Here is a 21,305-nt window from a genome sequence, read left to right as displayed (position 1 = left end):
AGGGAATTAAAAGCAAAAATGAAGTACTGGTACTTCAAGATAAAAAGCTTTTGCACTGCAAAGGAAACAATCAACAAAACTAAAAGGCAACCAACGGAATGGGAAAAGATATTTGCAAATGACATATCGGACAAAGGGCTAGTATCCAAAATCTATAAAAAAGTCAACAAACTCCACACCCGAAAAACAAATAATCCAGTGAAGAAATGGGCAGAAAATATGAATAGACATTTTTCCAAAGAAGACATCCAGATGGCCAACAGGCGCATGAAAAGATGCTCAATGTCCCTCCTCATCAGGGAAATACAAATCAATACCACATTAAGAAACCACCTCACGCCAGTCAGAGTGGCTAAAATGAACAAATCAGGAGACTATAGATGCTGAAGAAGATGTGGAGAAATGGGAACCCTCTTGCACTGTTGGTGGGAATGCAAACTGGTGCAGCTGCTCTGGAAAACAGTGTGGAGGTTCCTCAAAAAATTAAATATAGATCTATCCTATGACCCAGAAATAGCACTGCTAGGAATTTACCCAAGGGATACAGGAGTGCTGATGTGTAGGGGTACTTGTACCCCAATGTTTATAGCAGCACTTTCACCAGTAGCCAAATTATGGAAAGAGCCTAAATGTCCATCAACTGATGAATGGATAAAGAAATTGTGGTTTATATACACAATGGAATACTATGTGTCAATGAGAAAGAATGAAATATGACCTTTTGTAGCAACCTGGATGGAACTGGAGAGTGTTATGCTAAGTGAAATAAGTCATATAGAGAAAGACAGATACCATATGTTTTCACTGTTATGTGGATCCTGAGAAACTTAACAGAAGACCATGGGGGCGGGGAAGGAAAAAAAACAGGTTAGAGAGGGAGGGAGCCAAAACAGAAGAGACTCTTAAAATCTGAGAAGAAACTGAGGGTTGATGGGGGGTGGGAGGGAGGGGAGGGCAGGTGAGGGGTATTGAGGAGGATATCTGTTGGGATGAGCACTGGGTGTTGTATGGAAACCAGTTTGACAATAAATTTCATATTAAAAAAAAAAGAATGAATGTCATTACTCAAATATGATCTGATACTTTTATAGTTCCAACCACGAACAATGCTGACTGGTGATGCAGCAGAATTATTACCATGACCCACCAGGTAGCATGTAGGAAACCAAAGTCTTTGGGTTCCAGAAAGAGTATGGTTGCAAAGCTGAAATTTAAAGGAATTGATGGAAGGGAACCACCAGAATTGGAGACTGTGGCTTAATTTGAGTCAGCATAAGAAATCTCACCCAGCTTAGACATGGACAGGACTGACACTGATAGCTCTTTCCCATTTCTGTGCATGGTGGCCAGTTTTAGTTTGTGGAGCAATTTGCCTGGTTAATTTCAATAACGAACAAGGCTCTGGCATGCTAACTAGTTACAGGCTTCCTATGCTAGGATCACCCAAACACATAAAGCAGTTAATAACAAACAAAGGAATTAATCGGTAATAATACAATAATAGTAGGGGACTTTACAGCACACTTACATCAATGGACAGATCATTTAAACAGAAAATCAACAAGGAAACAATGGATTTCAAAGACATAATGGAACACACGGATTTAATAGATATATTCAGAACATTCCATCCTAAAACAAGAGAATATACATTCTTCTCAAGCCCACAAAACAAACCTCAACAAATTGAAGAATATCGAAATTGCACCATGCATATTTTCTGACAACATTATGAAACTATAAGACAAGCATAAGAAATAGTTGGCAAAGACTACAAATACAAGGAGATAAAGAACATGCTACTAAACAATAAATGGATCAACCAGAAAATTAAAGAATAAATAAAGTACATGGAAACAAATGAAAACAAGGGTCCAAAACCTCTCAGATGCAACAAAACCAGTTCGAGAAGGAAGTTTAACAAGCCTACCTCAAGAAGCAAGAAAAATCTCAAACAAGCTAACTCTACACCAAAAGGAGGTAGAGAAGAACAACAAACAAAACCTAAACCAGTGGAAGGAAGGAAATAATAAAGATCAGAGCAGAAATAAATGATGGAGAAAATTAAAAAATCAATAGAACAGATTAATGAAACCAGGAGCTAATTCTTCGAAAAAATAAAATTGATAAGCCTCTAAGCTGTCTGATCAAGACAAAAGGAGAAAAGACCCAAATAAATAAAATAAGACAGGAGAAATAACAACCAACCATATAAAAAAGCATAAGAGAATATTATGAAAAACTATATGCCAACAAATTGGACAGCCTAGAAGAAATGGATATATTCCTAGAAACATATAAACTACCAAAACTGAAACAGGAAGAAAAAAAAAAGTTGAACGGACTGACAACCAGCAAAGACACTGAATTAGAAATCAAAACTTGGGGCACTGGGTGGCTGAGTCAGTTAAGCATCCAACTTAGGCTCAGGGCATGATCTCACCGTCTGTGAGTTTGAGCCCTGAATCAGGCTCCATGCCAACAGCTCAGAGCCTGGAGCCTGGTTCTTATTCTGTGTCTCCCTCTCTCTCTGCTCTTCCCCTGCTGGGTGCTCTCGCTCTCGCTCTCTCTCTCTCTCTCTCAAAAATAAAAAAGATAAACAAGCAAACAAAAAAAAAAAGAAATCACAACTCTCCCAACAGACAAAAGTCCAGGGCTAGATAGCTTCACAGGCAAATTCCACTAACCATTTAAAGAATTTCAAAAAATAGAAGAGGAAGGAAAACTTCCAAATTCATTCTATGAGGTCGATATTACCCTGATACCAAAACCATATAAAGACACCACTAAAAAAGAGAACTACAGGTCAATATCCCTGATGAACATAGATGCAAAAATTACCAACAAAATACCAGCAAACTGAATTCAACAATAAATTAAAAAATCATTCACCACAATCAAGTAGGATTTACTCATGGGTTGCAAAACTAGTCCAATATTTGCAAATCAATTAAGATGATGCATCACATCAATTAGAGAAAAGGTAAGAACTATATGATCATTTCAATAGATACAGAAAAAGCATTTGACAAAGTACAGCTTCCATTCATGATAAAAACCCTCAACAAAGTAGGTTTATAGAGAACACACCTGAACATAATAAAGGCCATATATGAAATACCCATAGCTAATGTCATCCTTAATGGGAATAACAGAGTATTCCCCCTAAGGTCAGGAACAAGACAAGGATGTACACTGGCACCACTTTTATTCAACATAGGACTGGAAGTCCTAGCCACAGCAGTCAGACAACAAAAAGAAATAAAAGACATCCAAATTGGTAAGAAATAAAATATTCATGATTGGCAGAGGATATTATACTACATATAGAAAACCCAAAAAGTTCCACCCCAAAACTGCTAGAACTGATAAATTCATTAAAGTCACAGGATACAATATCAGTGTAGAGAAATCTGTTGCATTTCTATACACCAATAATGAAGCAGCAGAAAGAGAAATTACAAAAACAATACCATTTACAACTGCAACAAAAATAAGATGCCTAGGAATAAACCTAACCAAAGAGGTGAATGACCTGTACTCTAAAATTATAAAACACTGATGAAAGAAATTAAATATGACACAAAGAAATGTAAAGACATTCCAATCTCATGGATAGGAAGAACAATGTTAAAATGTCTATACCACCCAAAACAAGCTATACATTTAATGTAATCCCTATCAAAATACCACTAGCTTCACAGAAGTAGAAAAAACCTAAATGTGAGACGTGTTAACCATCAAAATCCTAGAAGAGAACACAGGCAGTAACTTCTTTGACAATGGCAAACTTGTCTCTAGATATGTTTCCTGAGGCAAGGAAGACAAAAGCAAAAATAAACTATTGGGATTATGGCAACATTAAAAGCTTCTGCACAGCAAATGAAACAAGCAACAAAACCAAAAGGCAACCTTTGGAATGGGAGGAGATATTTGCAAATGACATATCTGATAAAGAGTTAGTATCTAAAATATATAAAGAACTTCTATAACTCAACACCCAAAAAATGAATAATCCAGTTAAAAAATGGGCAGAAGATATGAATAGACGTTTTTCCACAGACAACATATAGATGGGCAACAGACCCATGAAAAAATGCTCAACATTACTCATTATCAGAGAAATGCAAATCAAAACTACAATGAGATATCACTTTATACCTGTCAGAATGGCTCAAATCAACAACATAAAAAACAACAGGTGGTGGTGAGGATGTAGACAAAAAGGAACCCTCTTGCACTATTGGTGGGAATGCAAACTGGTGCAGCCACTCTGGAAAACAGTATGGAGGTTCCTCAAAAAATTAACAGTAGAACTACCTTAAGATCCAGCAATCGCACTACTGGGTATTTATCCAAATAATACAAGAACACTAATTCAAAGGGATACAGACACATACCCTATGTTTACAGCAGCATTGTTTACAATAGTGAAGATATGGAAGCAGCCCAAAGTGTCTATCAATCGATGAATGGATAACATGTACACACACACACACACACACACACACACGCACACACACACAGTAGATATTACTCAACTATAAAAAAGAATGAAATCTTGCCATCTGCAATGAAGTGGATGGAGTTGGAGAGTACTATGCTAAGCGAAGTAAATCAGTCAGGGAAAGATAAATACCATATAATTTCACTCATATGTGTAATTTAAGAAATAGAACAAACAAAGGGGAATAAAGGACAGCGTGAGAGAGTGACAAATCAAGAAACATACTTTTAGTTAACAGAACAAACTGATAGTTTCTAGAGGCCAGGTGGTTGGGGGATATAGAGGATGATGATTAAGGAGTACACTTGTGATGATGGACACAGGGTGATGTATGGAATTGTCGAATCACTATATTGTATATCTGAAACTAATATAACACTATATGTTAACTAGAATTAAAATAATTTTTTTAATTGTAAATTAAATATATATAAAAAACAATGAAAATCTTAACTAAAGGATTCCAACCTCTAAGGATTTACTATTTATAAATGAACTTATTCATTATGAACACTCACATCAGCTGAAAATACTTCTTCTACCACTTTCAGATTTTAATAAAACCATGTATTTTTATAGGCTGAATATTTAGATATAAAGTTTCTAGTAGGAAGCAAAAATGAGTTGCTCACCAGAAGAAAATTCACAGGGCAATTTACTGAAACCATGTGAACCTTTCGAAAGGTAATTCCTAGACCAATGGTGGAACAGGTTCCCCTTGCTTGACTTCAACTCACTCAGTGAAAATGGTTGATCACAACTAAACTTGGTCTCCAAGAGAAACCAAAGCCACCTGTTACTGTTAGTGAGAAAGAGGGAACTTATATAAGGTTAACTTCTATGATCATATGTGGTGGATAAGGCAGGAGAATACTGCTGAAAGCAGGATTCTGCCATGCCAATGTGTATCAAGATGGTAAGAATAGCTCACTTGTTTGTTGCTATTCACACTAGAAACAAGAGGTTGCAGTGTAGTAAAACTGCAAGCAAGTGACTCCTGCCAGTGAGCTGAAGCAGAAAGTCACTCTAGTTAGAACTCCTTGGGGCGCCTGGGTGGCGCAGTCAGTTAAGTGTCCGACTTCAGCCAGGTCACGATCTCGCAGTCCGTGAGTTCAAGCCCCGCGTCGGGCTCTGGGCTGATGGCTCAGAGCCTGGAGCCTGTTTCGGATTCTGTGTCTCCCTCTCTCTCTGCCCCTCCCCCGTTCATGCTCTGTCTCTCTCTGTCCCAAAAATAAATAAACGTTGAAAGAACTCCTTGCTGCAGCTGTACCACCTAGCAGGATAGATGACTCAGAAACTACAGTTACAAATAATGTTTCCACAAAGGATGGAGTAGGAAAAATTACAGTACACATTCTCTGCCCTCTGTTGCTATAATAACAAAAAGAACCTACTTTTTATAGTATGACAACTATATGGTAAGCTTTGTATTAGGGCTTAACATTACCTTGTGCCATTTATTCCATACAATAAACTTATAATATAGATGTATTATCTCCATTTTATAGAAGGGAAACCAAGCTCAGATAGATTTAGAAATGTGTTTTAAAACCATCAGGCATTGGTAGAGCTCAGTAACCAATTATTTACTGTGAGTTGCTCTTAGAATTATATTTATTAAACTGATCAGCAATTATATGCAGTGTTTTATGACATCCCTAATTAGCTTCTGTTACTGTTCTTTAAAATTTTACTTATAAATATAATACTGCAACCCCCTTAGGGCCATACACACAGTAGGCTCTATAGTTAAGTTGAATTTATATGAGAAAAATAAAAATGCCAAGGCACCTCTTTCCCCTTCCACCTCTCCATCTGAACTCTTAGCTAAATCACTAAAATGACCATTATACCTCTTCCATGTTAAAAGTTTTCAAATCAGTCTTTTGGAGAAAGGGGTGGGATAAGAGTTTTCTCAAAAGGAAAATACCTCTTATTTCATAATAAAAGTCAATAGGAAATTAGGAATTATTTAACACAAATGGATAATTTTTAGCAGAAATAATCTAAACTCTATAATAAGGCATGCTTGTAAAAATCTAAGTCTTACTAACTACTAAAGAGCTACACACCAAAGGACTTCTTTTGGGTCACCTGTAAATAAGGTTATATATGCTGATGCAATGACAAGAGGGAAAAAAGTGTGAAGTACACCTGCAGAACAGAAAGTTCTCACCAGAAAAGTAGCTCTCTCAAACAAAAGGACTTCATCAGCCTCAATAATTTCAGCAAAATTCCTTAGGTTCATTTCCAGCTGCTGAACATTGGGGATCAGCTGATAAACAATGCTGGACCAAGCCTAACGGAACAGAAGCACAGTGTAATATTACTAACAGGTAGGCAGTCCCAGACCTTTGCAAATGAGTAAGTATACTATAACATATGGACAGCAAAATATGGTGATATAGAGTCCTAAACAAATACTTGTAACAAATATGGCATGACACAAACAAAATGAGATGAAGGTGATATTTGATTATTATCCTTCAGATGGAATTTTTTAAAGTTTCAAACACTTATAAAATGCTGGAGAAACTTCTTTCCATTGATAATTTTTTTAAAAATTAATAATTTAATTCCATGACGTTTGTCTTAAGAATAGTTGAAAACTCTGATTTACTGGACCAAATAAAACGTTTGTAATCCAGCCATTCAACAAATATTTAAGTGCAATAATGTAGACCACTCTAAATATCAGAAGATAATAGTGCTATATTTAACATAAATCCAAGAATCAATTTTGTAAAAAGTATCATCAGAGTCACATGGAAAAATGGCCCCTCCCCTTAATGGGATAATGTACAAAAGAAATCACAAGAGAAATTAGTGGCATTATCATTCCAAAAGGCTTATTATTGTCAGTTGTATAAATTATTGATCCAATTGAATTAAAAATGGTCCACTGTGTGATTCCTAAAACTGACTTCATCCAGAGAAGTATTACTAATGTAAGTAGTTGAAATTAACCACACCCTCCCTCTATTCTCTTAAGGCTCTTTTATTTGCATTTCCATTGTAATAATTCCTTCCAATTTGTCTGATAAGCTTGTTCTTCTCTCCCCTACTAGAGGGCAGGAACCTGGTCTTAGTCAATTTGTGTGTCCAACAGCATCAAGCAGATATGCAATGAGTGCTTGTAGAATAAAACAAAATAAAAATTTAAGTCAGCTCTATGCAACATTGATGTAAGAGATAGTAGTGCCATGTCTCTGTTCCAATTAGTTTTATTACTTAAGCATAGGGGTTCAGGTTCCAAGTTCCCAGGTCGGTGTTAATGTCACTGCTGAATTTACCTTGGAGAAGGCACCAAAGCTAACCACAGCAGAGACATTGTCACTCACAGCAGTGTTGTGATTAGCCAATTGTCTTTGGTCGTGTTATGTATTGCCATCCTTCACACCGCAGTTGGTTCTTATCAGTGCGTCATGTCCATCCTTATTCACGGTTACCTGTTCTATGGGAATAAGGCTTTGAGAGAAATTCGGCCCAAATTAATCTAGAGCAGTATTTCCTAGACAGGTATCTCAAAATGATCTGTTATTAGAGTGAGGCTGAGTCAACAATATTGGGAAAAAATGAATTAGTTTAAAAAAGAAATAAATGGCTATTTTTAATGCCCATTGGTTTTTCTCCTTGGCAAATCAGGTTTCTGTGCTTCTCTGGTTGTAGATAATTGTCAGATGCAGTTGATAATGAGGCTGTAGCTACCAGTGACAGAGAAAGATGCTTTCCCACCCAGAGTCAGACTTGTCAATGAATATTAGCAGCAGGAAGGAAAGGTCTGACCAGGAGAGGACCCCAAAGAAGCCAGTCTTTCAAATCACCAGATCAGTAGGGAAAAATCAGGATAAGGAGCCTATGTGCCAATAATGTAATTTCAGCTTAATCCGTAACATAGCTATTATAACCTCTACAACTACTACAAGCAGTGCTTCCATTACAGCAATGGAAACAATCCTGGTTAAAAGAATACTAGTCTCCAATATGGCATGAAAGTTGAAGCTACCATATTCTAGGCATAACATATCTCATTTTAAGACTCTCATTTCCAATATCGTCCCTAAATGTTGTTATTCTGCTGCCATCCAAACTGAAGCAGACTAGTTTATATACTGAAGAGATACCTGAATATTACACACAGATCCAATCAGCATTGAGACCACAACAGGTCACAATGGATGATGGCCAGTAAAACCTCTGCTGTCACAAAGATCAGTATGAAATTAATCATGATGAAACTGGCTAGTTCAGTCACTTGGTAGGTATCTCAACGCAATTCAAGATCAAACCCCAAATCTCTTAAGGTTAAGTTTGATAGTTTTCAAATAGGGTAGAAGAGTTATGTGAGCAAATCATAACGGAAAACTTTCCTAACCTGGGCAAATTATTTATTGTAGATTATTTCCTTTTTCAGTTCAACACATCTAAATGGATATGACAGAGTTTAAAATCTTTTACTTTTGACAATACCCTTTTAGCTTTTTTTTCATTTTCTTAAGTAAGGGCGCTAAGGGAAACATACACACCTTATAGAGAGTTTCATCCCAGATAGATGTTCGGAAACAAGAACATTCCAATGGGCGAGACAAACGCCTCAGATCTTCTTCTCGCTCTTTAAAAATCTGAATTAAAAAGTCCACATATAGATTAGCATATAACAGCTCTTCTCTTTCACTGCAAAATCTGAAATGTAATTATTTCAGTGTATTTTAAACAAGAACATTTCCTCTTTCCTCAGAGGAGTGTGTACATTACTTCGTAAAATAGGATGGCAGAAATTATTTCAGGTCAGGTCTAAAAGTACAACTACTAGAATTCTTCAGGCTTCTGCTGCTTGTGCTGAGTGCTCACTGAGAGCACTGTGTTGGGAAAAAAAAATTACCATACAGAGGAGTGTTTATAAAATATATCTAATGTTCCAAATCACCTAATCTGGGTCACTTTAAGGTAATAATATTGTAAATTAAAATACTTTAACCTTTGTAGGTATTTTTCTCTCTCACACAAATATATGCATATACTCAAATATATTCTCATATATATTATTTCTGAATGGACTATATTTATTTGGCTATATAACACCCCCCACACACAAACAGAAATATCTATCCATTTTGGTATGATATGTATCTATGTATAAATGCCCACATACACATCGAAGAATACCTATTTGTACAAATATATATATACACAGGTATTTTCCATGACTGGGTGAGCGCATGTATACACTGTGGTGGTTAATTTGATGTATCAATGTGGCTAGGCCACAGTACCCAGACATTTGGTCAAACAGCAGTTTAGATCTTCTTGTGAGGCATTTTTAAATGAGATTAATATTTATATTAGTAGACTACTCCATAATGTGGGTAGGCTTTATACAATCAGTTGAAGGCCTTAAGAGAAAAAAGGTCACTATTCCGCCAGGTAGGGGGAATTCTGCCTCCAGACTGACTTCTGAATGGAACTGCAATAACTACTCTTTCCTGGGTCTCTATTCTATCAGCCTGTCCTGCAGATTTTGGACTTGTCAGTCTCCACAATTGTACAAGTCAATTCCTTAAAAACCAATCAATCAATCAATCAATCAATCCCCCCCCCTCTACACACACACACACACACACACACACACACACACACACACACACACACTTATTGGTTCTGTTTACTTGGGGAACCCACACACATACAATAAACTATCTATCTTGCTTGAAATTGATATTTAGGGAAGCACCCTAGCCACTTTGACTTCAAAACTTGCAAGTTTTAATCTTTAATTAAATGAAGTACACTTTTATTAATTGAGTTTAAAATATCACAAAGAACATTCATATATCTTTGGGGATATATTCTATAAGCATTTAGGAAACAATAAGTTGATTAATAAAAATGAAAAGTAATTTAAAAAATCCATAAGGACCTTATTTGTTGGAATGCTCTGTTTTTCTATTGCAAATTGGGCCAGGTAATGAAGTGATTTTTAAAGGAAACAAAACAGAAAACAAAACAACAGCAAGAATAACAATAATACAGCCCTCATAATCCCAAGACTCAAGCTACATGCAGATATTCTACTGAATTACAACAGAATTAATACTTCGTGAGAAAAGGAAAGAGAGAAGGAAAAAAGACTAAATACTCAAAAATAGTTTTCAGAGTCAAATACAGAACCCAGTCAAGTTGTTTATAACCTGTAAGGTTACCTAGAAACACCAAAATATGCCCAAACACCAAAACACTGGAGGCAATACTGTAACTAGTTATACAAAAAAAGTATTCCTGACTGTAGCTATTACCAAAAAATTCCTTTAAATAAAGGGTATCCTTAGACTCCTGGGTTCCAATCCAAAAAGGAACTGTATTCTTCTATATCACCAAAATATTCTGAAACTGCTTTTCTTACCTTTATCCTTACAGGATCTTCTCTTTCATCTTAGACTTTAAAATCAAATCCTCTTATATTGCATAAACTAAAGTTGGACTATTTTTGTTACTTGCCAGACCTGGGGTCTCATAGCTAGCTAGGAGTCATCTCTTTCTACTGTGTCTTCTTTGGTTAATTTATGTGTACTAATCCCCATGCTAGAAAAGAAGCCAAAGATACCATATCAGTGTAATTAAGAGGGAATGGGCATTGAGCCTAACCTAAAGTGATTGGCACTTCTATTGGTGCATAAATATTTTCTAAGTTAACCTAGTGAATGCAATAACCCTTCTTCATCTCACCCCTGGTGGGTCTTCTAGCCTTCACAGTAACTACCTCTTCTGAAGGACAATAAAACAGGATAAGTAAACATAAACATACATAAAGGAGGATGTAAATGGAGAAGATGGCGGACTAGGAGGATGCTAAGCTCATTTTATCCCACGGACACACAAAAATAACAGTCACATCAGTGCAACCAAACAAGAAAATAATCTAAAGACTGGCAGAAAGAGTTTCCATAGCTAATAGAACACACTGAAAGGGTGAGGGGCAGAGATGTGGGGAACCAAACTCTCAGCCAGACTAACCACAAATGGGAGGGACACCACAAGCATGGAGAAGGGAGAGGAGCAGACCCCACATTAGGCACCCCAGACATAGGGAGCTGCACTAAGGAAGATGAGTCCCCCTAACATTTGGTTTTGAAACAAGTGGGGCTTAACTTTGTGAGTTTTTATAGTCAGGGGGCTTAAATTCAGATACTTTAAAATCAGCTGGCTCAGCTCTGGGAGAGCTGGAAGGCAATAGGAAACTAAGTCTTCATCCTCAAAGAGTCAGTATATCAAACAACTCCACTGAGATACTGCATAGAAGCAGCAGTGTGAAAAGTGCTTAGGGTACACATTAAAGAGATTTATTTTCCAATCTCAGAACATGTGAAGGAGGGCAAGGGATCTTTAGGAGACTTCTCCAAGAACAAAAGAACTGGTGGGAGCCATTTCTTTGCACCCACAGCCTAGATAGCTAGACACTTGCAGAAAATACCATGAACACTCTCCACTTTGCTTGCTAACACTATGCAGCTCACCCTCACAATCTCTTGTGGACCGGTTCTATCCAACCCACTCTACAGAGGAGTCCCTCCAAAGCAGCTCCTGCACGTCTCATCCTACAGGGGCCAGCACTACTCCAAAGTAACTCCTGTACTGGGGAGAGGGGAAAATAACCCTTCGACTAAAGCCTCGGTAACCAAGCCTTATAACTGGCAGTATAAAGAGAGTCCTGGGACGCCTGGGTGGCTCAGTTGGTTAAGCATCTGACTTCGGCTCAGGTCATGATTTCCCAGTCCGTGAGTTTGAGCCCCACTTCGGGCTTTGTGCTGACAGCTCAGAGCTTGGAGCCTATTTCAGATTCTGTGTTTCCCTCTCTCTCTGACCCTCCCCCATTCATGCTCTGTCTCTCTGTCTCAAATATAAATAAACACTAAAAAAAAAAATTAAAAAAAGAGAGAGAGTCCTGCCAAACATTACTCCTGCAGGCCCTGCAGGAATCTGGCCTGACTCCTGACCCCATACACCAACAAAAGCCCCTCAGGGGACAAGACAGGGAGAGCACTCTGCTGGTAGGTGCTATTTCAGCCCCAACAGACAGACCGGGAGCAGAGAGCTGGTTTGTCTCCAGACTCTGTCCACAAATGAAAGCCTCTCATTAGACAATGCAAGGAGAGTGCACTGCAGTTTGATGCTACTGTAGCCCCTGCAAATGTGCTGAGGGCAGGCATCTGGTCTGATTGCTGAAACCACCCAATGATAAGCCCACAGTGGCTTCAGACTGCCCTCTTAACAGAACAGGGACCAAATCCTACCCAGTGCGTGCATAATAGGCAAAGCAGGCCATTATAGCATACTGATAGGAAGGCAAATGTGGCTCAACCAGAAGAATAAGGCATACACAATCCACACAGGAGAAACTCCTGAGGCACCTGGTTCTGATAAACAAGGGACATTGTGCTACAAGCCACAACAAGAACTTTTCTTCATAAGGCTATTACTTTCAATACCAGGAGACATAAATGATCTGATACAGAAACAAACACAGAGTTAGATAAAATGAGGAGGCAGAAGAGTATGTCCCAAAAGAAATAGCAATAGAAAATAAAAGTAAAACAGCTAAGTGAAATGAAGATAAGCAATATGTGTGATAAAGAATTCAAAGTAACGGCCATAAAGATACTCACTGTATTTTTAAGAGGTAGAAAATATAAAAATAACAAATAAGAAATGAAGGATTCAATAACTGAAATTAAAAATACACGAGAGGAAGACAGAATCAATAGTTTAGAGGAGGAAGAAGACTGGATCATAGAGCTGGAAGAGAGACTAATTAATAGGAAGAACCAAACTGAAGAGCAAAAAAAAAAAAAAGGAATAATAAAAAATAAGAATAGGTTAAGGAAAGTCAACAACATCATTAAGTGTAATAACCCTTACGTTATAGGGATTCCAAAAGAGAGAGAGAAGGGGGCAGAAAATGTATTTGAAGAAATAACAGCTGAAGAATTCTCTAATCTGGACAAGGAAACAGATATCCAGATCCAGGAGGCACAGAGAACACCTAAAACAATCAACCAGAGGAGTACACACAAAGACACATTAAAGTAAAATCGCAAAAAGTAGTGAGAAATAGAGAATTTTAAAAGCAGCATGAGCCCGGAACTAGGAAGATGGCGGCGTAGGAGGACGCTGGGCTCACCGCGCGTCCTGCTGATCACTTAGATTCCACCTACACCTGCCTAAATAACCCAGAAAACCGCCAGAGGATTAGCAGAACAGAGTCACCGGACCCAAGTGCAGACGAGAGGCCCACGGAAGAGGGTAGGAAGGGCGGCGAGGCGGTGCGCGCTCCACGGACTGGCGGGAGGGAGCCGGGGCTGAGGGGCGGCTCGCCGGCCAAGCAGAGCCCCCGAGTCCGGCTTGCAAAAGCGGAGGGGCCTGACGGACTGTGTTCCGACAGCAAGCGCGACTTAGCGTCTGGGAGGTCATAAGTTAACAGCTCTGCTCAGAAAGCGGGAAGGCTGGAGGACAAAGGGAGGGTGAGCTGCGGAGCCCCCGGACGACAGAGCTCAGTTTGGCGGGGAACACAGGCGCTCGCCAGCGCCATCTCCCCCGCCCATCCCCCAGCCAAAATCCCAAAGGGAACCGGTTCCTGCCAGGGTAATTGCTCGCTCCGCGCAAACACCGAACTCTGTGCTTCTGCGGAGCCAAACCTCCGGCAGCGATCTGACTCCCTCCGGCTGCACAGGGCCCCTCCTGAAGTGGATCACCTAAGGAGAAGCGAGCTAAGCCTGCCCCCCCTGCCGCCGTGCACCTTGCCTTCCCACCCCAGCTAATACGCCAGATCCCCAGCATCACAAGCCTGGCAGTGTGCAAGTAGCCCAGACGGGCCACGCCACCCCACAGTGAATCCCGCCCCTAGGAGAGGGGAAGAGAAGGCACACACCAGTCTGACTGTGGCCCCAGCGGTGGGCTGGGGGCAGACATCAGGTTGGACTGCGGCCCCGCCCACCAACTCCAGTTATACACCACAGCACAGGGGAAGTGCCCTGCAGGCCCTCAACACACCAGGGACTATCCAAAATGACCAAGCGGAAGAATTCCCCCCAGAAGAATCTCCAGGAAATAACAACAGCTAATGAGCTGATCAAAAAGGATTTAAATAATATAACAGAAAGTGAATTTAGAATAATAGTCATAAAATTAATCGCTGGGCTGGAAAACAGCATACAGGACAGCAGAGAATCTCTTGCTACAGACATCAGGGGACTAATGAACAATCACGAGGAGCTGAAAAACGCTTTAAAGGAAATGCAAAACAAAATGCAAACCACCACAGCTCGGATGGAAGAGGCAGAGGAGAGAATAGGTGAACTAGAAGATAAAGTTATGGAAAAAGAGGAAGCTGAGAAAAAGAGAGATAAAAAAATCCAGGAGTATGAGGGGAAAATTAGAGAACTAAGTGATACACTAAAAAGAAATAATTTACGCATAATTGGTATCCCAGAGGAGGAAGAGAGAGGGAAAGGTGCTGAAGGGGTACTTGAAGAAATCATAGCTGAGAACTTCCCTGAACTGGGGAAGGAAAAAGGCATTGAAATCCAAGAGGCACAGAGAACTCCCTTCAGACGTAACTTGAATCGATCTTCTGCACGACATATCATAGTGAAACTGGCAAAATACAAGGATAAAGAGAAAATTCTGAAAGCAGCAAGGGGTAAACGTGCCCTCACATATAAAGGGAGACCTATAAGACTCGTGACTGATCTCTCTTTTGAAACTTGGCAGGCCAGAAAGAATTGGCACGAGATTTTCAGGGTGCTAGACAGCAAAAATATGCAGCCAAGAATCCTTTATCCAGCAAGTCTGTCATTTAGAATAGAAGGAGAGATAAAGGTCTTCCCAAACAAACAAAAACTGAAGGAATTTGTCACCACTAAACCAGCCCTACAAGAGATCCTAAGGGGGACCCTGTGAGACAAAGTACCAGAGACATCACTACAAGCATAAAACATACAGACATCACAATGACTCTAAACCCGTATCTTTCTATAATAACACTGAATGTAAATGGATTAAATGCGCCAACCAAAAGACATAGGGTATCAGAATGGATAAAAAAACAAGACCCATCTATTTGCTGTCTACAAGAGACTCATTTTAGACCTGAGGACACCTTTAGATTGAGAGTGAGGGGATGGAGAACTATTTATCATGCTACTGGAAGCCAGAAGAAAGCTGGAGTAGCCATACTTATATCAGACAAACTAGACTTTAAATTAAAGGCTGTAACAAGAGATGAAGAAGGACATTATATAATAGTTACAGGGTCTATCCATCAGGAAGAGCTAACAATTATAAATGTCTATGCGCCGAATACCGGAGCCCCCAAATATATAAAACAATTACTCATAAACAGAAGCAACCTTATTGATAAGAATGTGGTAATTGCTGGGGACTTTAACACCCCACTTACAGAAATGGATAGATCATCTAGACACACGGTCAATAAAGAAACAAGGGCCCTGAATGAGACACTGGATCAGATGGACTTGACAGATATATTTAGAACTCTGCATCCCAAAGCAACAGAATATACTTTCTTCTCGAGTGCACATGGAACATTCTCCAAGATAGATCATATACTGGGTCACAAATCAGCCCTTCATAAGTTTACAAGAATTGAAATTATACCATGCATACTTTCAGACCACAATGCTATGAAGCTTGAAGTCAACCACAGGAAAAAGTCTGGAAAACCTCCAAAAGCATGGAGGTTAAAGAACACCCTACTCACGAATGAGTGGGTCACCAGGCAATTAGAGAAGAAATCAAAAAATATATGGAAACAAACGAAAATGAAAATACAACAATCCAAACGCTTTGGGACGCAGCGAAGGCAGTCCTGAGAGGAAAATACATCGCAATCCAGGCCTATCTCAAGAAACAAGAAAAATCCCAAATACAAAATCTAACAGCACACCTAAAGGAAATAGAAGCAGAACAGCAAAGGCAGCCTAAACCCAGCAGAAGAAGAGAAATAATAAAGATCAGAGCAGAAATAAACAATATAGAATCTAAAAAAACTGTAGAGCAGATCAACGAAACCAAGAGTTGGTTTTTTGAAAAAATAAACAAAATTGACAAACCTCTAGCCAGGCTTCTCAAAAAGAAAAGGGAGATGACCCAAATAGATAAAATCATGAATGAAAATGGAATTATTACAACCAATCCCTCAGAGATACAAACAATTATCAGGGAATACTATGAAAAATTATATGCCAACAAATTGGACAACCTGGAAGAAATGGACAAATTCCTGAACACCCACACTCTTCCAAAACTCAATCAGGAGGAAATAGAAAGCTTGAACAGACCCATAACCAGCGAAGAAATTGAATCGGTTATCAAAAATCTCCCAACAAATAAGAGTCCAGGACCAGATGGCTTCCCAGGGGAGTTCTACCAGACGTTTAAAGCAGAGATAATACCTATCCTTCTCAAGCTATTCCAAGAAATAGAAAGGGAAGGAAAACTTCCAGACTCATTCTATGAAGCCAGTATTACTTTGATTCCTAAACCAGACAGAGACCCAGTAAAAAAAGAGAACTACAGGCCAATATCCCTGATGAATATGGATGCCAAAATTCTCAATAAGATACTAGCAAATCGAATTCAACAGCATATAAAAAGAATTATTCACCATGATCAAGTGGGATTCATTCCTGGGATGCAGGGCTGGTTCAACATTCGCAAATCAATCAACGTGATACATCACATTAACAAAAAAAAAAGAGAAGAACCATATGATCCTGTCAATCGATGCAGAAAAGGCCTTTGATAAAATCCAGCACCCTTTCTTAATAAAAACCCTTGAGAAAGTCGGGATAGAAGGAACATACTTAAAGATCATAAAAGCCATTTATGAAAAGCCCACAGCTAACATCATCCTCAACGGGGAAAAACTGAGAGCTTTTTCCCTGAGATCAGGAACACGACAGGGATGCCCACTCTCACCGCTGTTATTTAACATAGTGCTGGAAGTTCTAGCATCAGCAATCAGACAACAAAAGGAAATCAAAGGCATCAAAATTGGCAAAGATGAAGTCAAGCTTTCGCTTTTTGCAGATGACATGATATTATACATGGAAAATCCGATAGACTCCACCAAAAGTCTGCTAGAACTGATACATGAATTCAGCAAAGTTGCAGGATACAAAATCAATGTACAGAAATCAGTTGCATTCTTATACACTAACAACGAAGCAACAGAAAGACAAATAAAGAAACTGATCCCATTCACAATTGCACCAAGAAGCATAAAATACCTAGGAATAAATCTAACCAAAGATGTAAAGGATCTGTATGCTGAAAACTATAGAAAGCTTAGGAAGGTAATTGAAGAAGATTTAAAGAAATGGAAAGACATTCCCTGCTCATGGATTGGAAAAATAAATATTGTCAAAATGTCAATACTACCCAAAGCTATCTACACATTCAATGCAATCCCAATCAAAATTGCACCAGCATTCTTCTCGAAACTAGAACAAGCAATCCTAAAATTCATATGGAACCACAAAAGGCCCCGAATAGCCAAAGGAATTTTGAAGAAGAAGACCAAAGCAGGAGGCATCACAATCCCAGACTTCAGCCTCTACTACAAAGCTGTCATCATCAAGACAGCATGGTATTGGCACAAAAACAGACACACAGACCAATGGAATAGAATAGAAACCCCAGAACTAGACCCACAAACATATGGCCAACTCATCTTTGACAAAGCAGGAAAGAACATCCAATGGAAAAAAGACAGCCTCTTTAACAAATGGTGCTGGGAGAACTGGACAGCAACATGCAGAAGGTTGAAACTAGACCACTTTCTCACACCAGTTACAAAAATAAACTCAAAATGGATAAAGGACCTAAATGTGAGACAGGAAACCATCAGAACCTTAGAGGAGAAAGCAGGAAAAGACCTCTCTGACCTCAGCCGTAGCAATCTCTTACTCGACACATCCCCAAAGGCAAGGGAATTAAAAGCAAAAGTGAATTACTGGGACCTTATGAAGATAAAAAGCTTCTGCACAGCAAAGGAAACAACCAACAAAACTAAAAGACAACCAACGGAATGGGAAAAGATATTTGCAAATGACATATCGGACAAAGGGCTAGTATCTAAAATCTATAAAGAGCTCACCAAACTCCACACCCGAAAAACAAATAACCCAGTGAAGAAATGGGCAGAAAACATGAATAGACACTTCTCTAAAGAAGACATCCAGATGGCCAACAGGCACATGAAAAGATGTTCAGCGTCGCTCCTTATCAGGGAAATACAAATCAAAACCACACTCAGGTATCACCTCACGCCAGTCAGAGTGGCCAAAATGAACAAATCAGGAGACTATAGATGCTGGAGAGGATGTGGAGAAACGGGAACCCTCTTGCACTGTTGGTGGGAATGCAAATTGGTGCAGCTGCTCTGGAAAACAGTGTGGAGGTTCCTCAGAAAATTAAAAATAGACCTACCCTATGACCCAGCAATAGCACTGCTAGGAATCTACCCAAGGGATACAGGAGTACTGATGCATAGGGGCACTTGTACCCCAATGTTCATAGCAGCACTCTCAACAATAGCCAAATTATGGAAACAGCCTAAATGTCCATCAACTGATGAATGGATAAAGAAATTGTGGTTTATATACACAATGGAATACTACGTGGCAATGAGAAAAAATGAAATATGGCCTTTTGTAGCAACGTGGATGGAACTGGAGAGTGTGATGCTAAGTGAAATAAGCCATACAGAGAAAGACAGATACCATATGGTTTCACTCTTATGTGGATCCTGAGAAACTCAACAGGAACCCATGGGGGAGGGGAAGGGAGAAAAAAAAAAGACGTTAGAGTGGGAGAGAGCCAAAGCATAAGAGACTGTTAAAAACTGAGAACAAACTGAGGGTTGATGGGGGGTGGGAGGGAGGGGCGGGTGGGTGATGGGTATTGAGGAGGGCACCTTTTGGGATGAGCACTGGGTGTTGTATGGAAACCAATTTGTCAATAAACTTCATAAAAAAAAAAATAAAAAATAAAAGCAGCATGAGAAAACTTATACACATAGGAAATCCCATCAGGCTATCCACTGCTTTTTCAGCAGAAACTTGGCAGGCCAGAAGGGAGTGGCATGATACATTCAAAGTACTAAAACAAAAAAATCTGCAACCAAGAATACTTTACCCAGCAAGGCTATCATTCAGAATAGAAGAAGAGATAGAGTTTCACAGGCAACAAAAGTTAAAGGAGTTCACCACCACTAAACTAGCCTTAAAAAAGTTAAAGGGAATTCCTCAAGGGGAAAGAAAAGGCATGACCAGGAAAAAGATTATGAAATTATGATGAAATTATGAAATGAAAATACTTCATAGGTAAATATAAACATAATAAAAGTAGTAGACTAATTACTTATAATACCAGTATGGACGTTAAACACAAAAGGATTAAAATAAATTATATCTATAAATATTACTCCATAGATTCACAAAATAAAAAGTTATGAATTATGACATCATATACATAAAAGGTTGTTGATGGCAGGAGTAAAAATTTAGTACTTTTAGAATGGGTTCAAAGTGACCATCTGTAAGGGTTAAATTGTAGTGTAGGGCTAACATAGCTTAAAAAATAACAAACAGCTTTGTTCTGACACTGAAGGTCAAGAGATAATAGCCTTGCTTTACTCTTGTAAATTATGCTTCACACTCTTGTAAATCAGGCTTCACCAATGAAGGAAACAAAAGCTCAAAGAAAAGAGCATCAGAGGCAAGGTCAAGGAGATCCACTGGTTGCAACTTAGCGGCAGAAAGTCTAAAATAATCACCTCATCCGGCAACTGTTTCTAGCTCATCTGGGAACTGTTTCTAACTCGTCTGGGAACTGTTTCTCTGTTCTGTTCCCAGGTGATAATAAAATGATGTGATCAGCCATAAAAACTCTGTATCCCGGCTGTTCGGGGCCACACTCTTATCAAGTGTTGGTCCCGATCGGTCGGCCTTGCCTCTCATTGCAATAAACTTTGTTGTGACTGTCACTGGTGCCCGTAGCATTCTGTTTCAGGAGTTGTGTGGATGCAACACATCAACTTAACATAGACAGCTATGGTCATCAGATGTTATATATGAGCATAATGGTAATCACAAATCAAAAACCTATAATAGATAACCAAAAAATAAAGAGAAAGGAATCCAAGCGTATCAGTAAAGAAAGCCATCAAACCACAAAGAAGAGAACAAGGGGAAAAAAACACAGAAAAACTACAAAAACAACCATAAAACAAATAACAACACGACAATAAGTACATATCTATCAATAATTACTTTGAGTTTAAATGGACTAAATGCTCCAATCAAAAGACACAGCATGACTGAATGTATAAAAAGCAAGACCCTGTCTATAAGAGACTCACTTCACACTTAAAGACACATGCGGATTTAACGAAAAGGAATGGAAAAACATTTATCATGCAAATGGAAGTGAAAAAAAAGATGGGGTAGCAAAGCTTATATAAGACAAGATAGACTTTAAAACAAATACTGTAATAAGAGACAACAACTACATGATGATAAAGGGAATGATCCAATATGAGGTAAGAACAATTATAAATATTTATGCAATCAACATAGGAGTACCTAAATAAAGAACATAAAGAAACAAACATATACACACAAAGACAAGCATTGAAAGTAATAATGGCAGGGGACTTTAACACCCCATTTACATCAATGGATAGATCATCAAGACAGAAAATCACCCAAAAAAAAAAAGT

At 38.8% G+C, this 21,305-nt stretch overlaps 1 protein-coding gene across 2 annotated transcripts in view; it reads right to left on the bottom strand.

The window, feature by feature from the left end:
- Nucleotides 1–21,305, bottom strand: part of RRAGB (Ras related GTP binding B) — a 51,303-nt gene that overhangs the window by 12,934 nt on the left and 17,064 nt on the right. For both annotated transcript variants that reach the window (XM_047093670.1, XM_047093669.1), the window contains 2 exons: nucleotides 9,034–9,129; nucleotides 6,684–6,806 (listed from right to left, as the gene is read on the bottom strand). In XM_047093670.1, coding sequence (XP_046949626.1) covers nucleotides 6,684–6,806; nucleotides 9,034–9,129 — 219 coding nt within the window. The remainder of the gene's footprint in view (nucleotides 1–6,683; nucleotides 6,807–9,033; nucleotides 9,130–21,305) is intronic.

The sequence above is a fragment of the Lynx rufus genome, unplaced genomic scaffold (genome assembly GCF_022079265.1).
Source record: "Lynx rufus isolate CCGP_SWC_20201006 ecotype Redwood Valley unplaced genomic scaffold, mLynRuf1.p SCAF_35, whole genome shotgun sequence".
NCBI classification, from domain to species: Eukaryota; Metazoa; Chordata; class Mammalia; order Carnivora; family Felidae; genus Lynx; species Lynx rufus.
Note: the sequence above shows the minus strand (reverse complement) of the source record. Positions and strands in the feature narration are given on the sequence as shown.